General features: G+C 30.1%; 1 protein-coding gene across 1 annotated transcript; it reads left to right on the forward strand.

The window, feature by feature from the left end:
• Positions 1 to 1,397: 1,397 nt before the first annotated feature.
• Positions 1,398 to 2,357, forward strand: LOC145102498 (protein DSS1 HOMOLOG ON CHROMOSOME V-like). Its single transcript, XM_079039895.1, has 3 exons — positions 1,398 to 1,497; positions 1,656 to 1,773; positions 2,096 to 2,357. The coding sequence occupies exons 2-3, from the start codon at positions 1,677 to 1,679 to the stop codon at positions 2,224 to 2,226; spliced, it is 228 nt and encodes a 75-aa protein (XP_078896021.1). The 5' UTR covers positions 1,398 to 1,497; positions 1,656 to 1,676; the 3' UTR covers positions 2,227 to 2,357.
• Positions 2,358 to 6,812: the final 4,455 nt, after the last annotated feature.

A 6,812-nucleotide genomic window follows, 5' to 3' on the forward strand; every position in this document is an offset into this window, starting at 1 on the left:
TACCTTTAGAAGAAGAAAAGCGCAATGGAAATAATCTTTGGTAGTGAATCTCAATTTCAAGTTGTTGGTGACAAACACGATGCAGGAGATGCACTGATAGAGAAGAACATGGATAGAAATTGGAGAGACCATCGGCTGTTGAGGAGGAAGAACATAGATAGAAATTGGAGAGATCATCGGCTCTTGATATTATCTTCATCAGAGAGAGAAAGAGGAAGAGAGCAATCCCTATTTTAACGGAAAAATGGTTATAGACGGTAACAAATGCGTGTTTGTAGTTCTCTTTTGTTACGATGACATCAACGAAATTGATCCAATGGTTTAAAATAATCAATGAAAAACATTGAAGGGGCCAGATTATTTTAAGTGATGTAATTAGGTTTCAATTTTAATTAGGGGTGAGCAAACCCAAACCAAAAAAACCGAGAAACCGACTAAAACCGACAAAACCGAAACCGAAGCAAAACCGACGGTTTGGGTTTGATATTTTTAGAAACCGAAAAATCGGGTTCGGGTTCGGGTTCGGTTTCTAACCAGAAACCGACCCATCCAACCCAAGAAACCGACCCATACTTAAAACCGACAAACCGCCCCAAGAAGCTGACCCATCCAACCCGAGAAACCACCCATACTTGATTGTGTTTTAGTTGTAATAGACTATTTCAGGCTTTAGTTGTAAGTTGTAATTGACTATTTGTTGTAAGACTCATGTTTTTTGAAGTACTTAACTTCAATTTGTTATTTTTTGAAGTATCTAACTTGTTGCTTCGTTTATGGAAAATGGGTTAAAACCTTAAACCCAGAACCCGTGAGTGTATGGGTTGAACCCAAGAAACCGAAAAACCGCCCAAACCGACCTCAGAACCCAAGAAACCAAACCGACCAGAAACCGATCCTATTGGGTTCTAAAAACCAGAAACCGACCATTTATGGGTTGGGTTGGGTTTGAGTCCAAAACCGACCCAAACCGACCCATGCACACCCCTAATTTTAATATATATAAAGATAATTAATGTTTCAACTTTTACTATCAAGATGTAAACGAATAAGATCTTTCCGAAAAAATGGATTTGTATAATTTTTGTTAGTTTTCATAGATTTTTTTTTTTTTTTTTAATTTTTTTAATTTTATAAGTTACAACCGTATAAGTAAATACATATGAATTATTTGATTAGAGGCTAAATATGAATTGTATATGCTCCGAAACCTTGTATCTACTTTTTGGCACTCCTCTACATAATTTTACATTGTGTTTTTTTATTTATAATTGACGGCAAGGATGAATTTGTAAAAAGAATAGGGTTCGTTTCAACATTTCATGTTTCTTGAGGGCCTTTGACGTAACCCAATAAAAGATAAGGGTCGTGTAAGACAATAGGCTTAAACTTGCTGGTCAGCTTTACATATAAAGGAACCCTAGGTTCTTTGCTTCGTAATTCAGGACTCTCTGCTAATCAAATCAATCTTTCACAAATCGGAACATCTTTTGGATCATCGTAAGTTAATTAGCTCCTTTTTCTTGTTCTTCAACGTCCATATTATGATTCTTCGATCAAATACACTGTATTAACATAAATTAGGGCCAGAAATTTAGGGATTTTTTTCTTGAATCTCACTCGTGTTTGTCCCCACTGCCTTTTGTCATTACCAACAGGTGTTCGTAAGTGGAGGAAGAATGGCAACAAATGAACAACCCAAGGCTGCTAATGAAGAAGCTAAGATTGATCTGTTTGAAGATGACGATGAGTTTGAAGAGTTTGCAATCGATCAAGGTAAACTATCATTCCTAACTTGTACAACAAGTTTTCTACTTCTCGTACAATTTCATTGTTGTTCTTTATGCAAAAGTAGTTAAAAGATACATACATGTAGCTTATAGATGTTTTTATTTCTTGGATTAGTTATTCTGACAACAGAGATCAATTCCACAAAAAACTCTAAAATTAGATATCCGTAAACTTCATATGTCTATCAAGCTTTGATTTTAATCATTTTGTAAGCTACAGTGAATTGAAAACAAAACGATTTATCTGAAAGTTGAAGGAGTTATGGTGAGTTTTTCTTTTGATCTAAATCATATGTATGTTGTTACAGAGTGGGATGTAAAGGAAGAAGGAAATGAAGTAACTCAACAATGGGAAGATGATTGGGATGATGATGATGTGAATGATGACTTCTCTCTACAGCTGAGGAGGGAACTGGAAAGCAACAACGAGAAGAAGTGAATATGTAATTCCATTTGCAGATTCAGGTGTGATTGTTTTTCTGGTATAAAATCTTGAGTTGTGAATCTTATGCACATTTTATTTTAAAATTGTTGCTTTAACCAAATGAAGAATTTGAAATTCTTTTGAAATGTTGATTGTGTTGTATATGTGGGTGATAGAAACATTGTTGTTCTTTTGATTTTGTTCATAGTAGTGTTTGATAGTCAGTTATATGATTATTGAAAATGTTGATTTTGATTTCTTTATAATCAAAATCAATTGTTTTGAGGAACAGCTAGTAATCACTTTGAAATTCTTTAAAAAATCCTTGAAAAACTTTACTAGAATCACTTTGAAATTTACGACAGGTTATTGCTTCTATCTGTTTATTATATTTCTCAATATATTTAGGATGTGTTTGGTTTACCTTTTTTTAAGACAAAAGTGATTTTAGGAGGGACAATGACTTATTAAGGTAATTAACTTTTCGTTATGTTCACATCTGAATAACTATCTTTTTTTTGTATATATTTTGGTAACAAACTTGTTGGAAGTGTGTTCACATATGACCATTATGACCTGCTATAGCAGGTTAAATCCTAGATGTGAATGCTTTTAAGAAGTTCGTTACATGTATAAAAAAAATAGTTACCTAAATATAAACAAAACAAAAAATAAAAGTAAATTACACGAATGGTCCCTTTGGTTTGGGGGAATTTGTGTTTTTGGTCCCTAACTTATTTTTTTAAACTCGGATAGTCCTTACTGTTTATTTTTGTTACGCGTTTTGTCCATGTCTTACCTAAAATGACTATTTTACCCTTATTAATTTATTTTTTTAATTAATTTTCTTATTTATGTATTTATTTTTTATATATTTAAAAAAAACTAATAGACCCCACATATCCGTATCTCCTCACCATAAACCTCAAACCACATTTGAGAAATTTAATTTGGATGGTCCCTATTGTTTATTTTTGTTGTGCGTTTGATCATTATCTTACCTAAAAATACTATTGTGCCCTTATTAATTTATTTTTTAATTAATTTTCTTATTTATATATTTGTTTTTTATATATATTTAAAAAAATTAATAGACCCCACATATCTGTATCTTTTCACCGTAAACCTGAAACCATATTAAATTTAATTTGGGTCTTACCGATAACCATTCTATCTCTCATCCTCCACAACTTCTATTTTTTTCCATCTTTAGTAACATCGACGTCTTCACCATTTTTTTTTTTTTTTGGTACTTCAACTTTGGCGAACCAACACAATAACCTACTGTCTTTTCATCTTTAGTGGGTTGTGGTGTTGATTCGATGGAGTTGAAGGACCGAAAAAGAACTTAAGAAGGGATGATGAAGACGTAACAAAATTAATAAGTGCACAATAGTCTTTTTAGGTAAGACAGGGACCAAGTTCGTAACAAAATTAAACAGTAGGGATCATCCGAGTTAAAAAAATAAATTAATTAAAAAATAAACAGTATGGATCAAGATACAAATATGCGGGGTCTATTAATTTTTTTAAATATGTAAAAAAAAAATACATAAATAAGAAAATTAATTAAAAAATAAATTAATAAGGGCACAATAGACTTTTTAGGTAATATAGGGACCAAACGCGCAACAAAATTAAACAGTAGGGACCATCCAAGTTAAAAAAATAAGTTAGGGAACAAAAACACAAATTTCCCCAACCCATAGGGACCATTCGTGTAATTTACTTTTACTTTTCGTTTTGTTCATATTTGAGTTATTATTTTTTTGTACACATTTAGGTAATGAACTTGTTGAAAGCATTCACATTTAGGAGTTAACCTACTATAGCAGGTCATAATGGTCATATGTGAACATTTCCAACAAGTTTGTTACCTAGATATGTACAAAAAAAAATAGTTATCCAGATGTGAACATACCGAAAAGTTAATTACCTTAATAAGTCATTTTCTCATATATTAATTATATTAATATTATTTTTTATATTACTATTAAAAAACATTGAACGGTTATTAAATTCAATTTTTTTTAAAATGGCAATTATGCAAAAATAAAAAGATTATGCAATTGGTTTTAGATACCAAATAAAAGCCGTACTTATACAAAAATAAAAAGATATAAACAACTTAATTTCACATAATTGTGATTAAATTATTATACGGTTTCAAACCTTAAAATTATAATGATAATAAATTTTATATATGTTTAGTTTTTGGATATAAAAATTAAAATTTAGTACGCATGGCTTAACAAAGAAATCATAAAGGAAAAAAAGGAAAAAGAAAAAAAAAAAGAACCTATAAGTTATTTTATTTTTTTTCTTTAGGTAAAAAATCATAAAAAATAATAAATAAAAATGAGGTATCTATCTTAAAATATAAAAGAGAAAATAAGGCGTCTATCTTAAAAAATCAAAGAAATCATAAAAGAAAAAAAAAAAAAAAGAAAAAAAAAACGAACAAAAAGGATGCATAGTAAATGGGAGTGCATAATTTTCAATATTGAACTTTTTTTAAAAGGGGTCTATGTTCAAAATAGGTTATGATTAGAGGTTAGATTGGTGTGGTGTATAGCTTGGTGTGTATACAGAAAATACTATTTATTTATACACTTCAGCCTGATAAACTCTACTAAACTTCAGTTCTTTTTCAAATTTCAAGACTAATTAATTAATAATTTATATTTTCTCTCACATCTTTAACTATTTTCTCTCCCCTGTCATCATTTAATATTATTTAATATATATATTTTCTCTCACATCTCCTAAATCGGGTGAAGACCAAATCGCTTGCATACTGATGGGAAATTCAAGGTGGATGTCTTGAGAAAAAAGATTGAGAAGAAACCATCACTCATTATTAACCCTCTTCAAATCGATTGGAGTAAAGATCATTCCAATAAAAGTAACCACTTTCATTTGGCGGGCAGCTATGGGTAAGATACCCTCAGCCATGGCTCTATCCCACAGAGGCGTTAATGTAGACACATATTCCTGCAACTCTTGTATTGATGGTTTGGAAGATGCAAATCACATCTTGGTGAGATGCCCATACGCCATTTCTATCACAAATGATATACTTGGGTGGTGTGGATTACATCAAGTTTAATTTCAAAGTATTGAGGAGGTGATCCATTTTGCAGCTAACCAAGGTAGAAGCCGAAAAGAGAGGGATAGTATCACTGCAATTTGCTATGAGCTCCTTTGGAACTTATGGAGGGCTCGAAACGATCGGTTATTGCAAACGAAGTTCATTTACCCTTCAAGGGTGGTGGAAAATATCAAGTCTTTGGTATTTACATGGCTTAAGTGTAGAGGCAAAGGAAATATGTATACTTGGGAAGATTTTTGTTTCTCTTCTTTCTCTGTTTGAAAACTTTGTTATGTTCTACTTTTATTTCTCTTCTATAGTTACTTGCTATTTGGGTGAGTGTTAATAATATTATTGGCCGTTTCCAAAAAAAAAAAAAATCTCCTAAATACACGAAAATGGAGTCACGTCAATCACTAATCACATCAGTAGGTAAGAGTAAAAATTAGTTTTAATTTTAATTTTCATTTCTTTTCCTCCTACTTCTACTAAACTTTCAAATTTGCCCTTTACGTTTTCAATATTCATACCATCTTTTGTAATGTTATATTAGAATAAAAAAAATATAATAATAATATTAATAATATAATAAATTACGATTGTTACAAAGATGACGTCAATGATATTTAACATCATACAAATATTTTTTTAATGAAATTAAAGTCATTTAATAATGAGAGTTACTGATTTAAGATTATTTTTATTTATTTTACTATTTAATGGTCTTAGTCCTGAACTTTTATTTTATTTTATTTTACTTTTTAATTTCACATATATCATATATATGCTAATTTTGGTGGTTATGTTTAATTTTTAACTAAATCACAAAGAATTAGTAGATAGACTATAAAATTATAATAAAATAATCATTTTATCTGTTATAAAAAAATAACAAAATAATTTTGGTATTTATGATCAATTATCTTATAAAAAATGTTAAAAAAAAAACAAAATAATAAAGTTAGTAAGATTTAATTAAATGTAATTAAATAATAATCAAGTTTAAAAAGAATTTAAATAATCATTATCTAATAATTAAATAACAAAGTTAGTGTAATGATTAAATAATAAAGTTAAATAAAAAGTTAGTCAAATGATAATAGCTTATAAACTAGGATGAATTAGGTTAGAGTGGAGTGTCTATATCACCACCCTAAAGAAAATCCTAAATGTTATTGGGGAGCTTTTTATTTTCATAAAAACTCTAAAACTCCTCTCATCACCCTCAACCAATTATGCGTTTTTACCAACTCCCTTAGGCTAAGGGGTATGGTCACACCCAACCTACCGAAAAAATGATGTCACCTCATAGCCATATCATCTCCACCACCAACCCACTAATCCTTGGAAATGGTTACCACTCCACATCATTATTTTTGACATTATTAGATTAAATTAAAGAATAATAATTCAAATAAAACACACATTAAAACACATTAGATAAAAAAACATTGACCGCGTCGTACGACCGATCCATTTTCCTTCCAAGTAGCGCGTGAAAGTGATCCAA

The sequence above is a fragment of the Lactuca serriola genome, chromosome 4, assembly GCF_051521515.1.
Source record: "Lactuca serriola cultivar US96UC23 chromosome 4, Lser_US96UC23_V15, whole genome shotgun sequence".
NCBI classification, from domain to species: domain Eukaryota; kingdom Viridiplantae; phylum Streptophyta; class Magnoliopsida; order Asterales; family Asteraceae; genus Lactuca; species Lactuca serriola.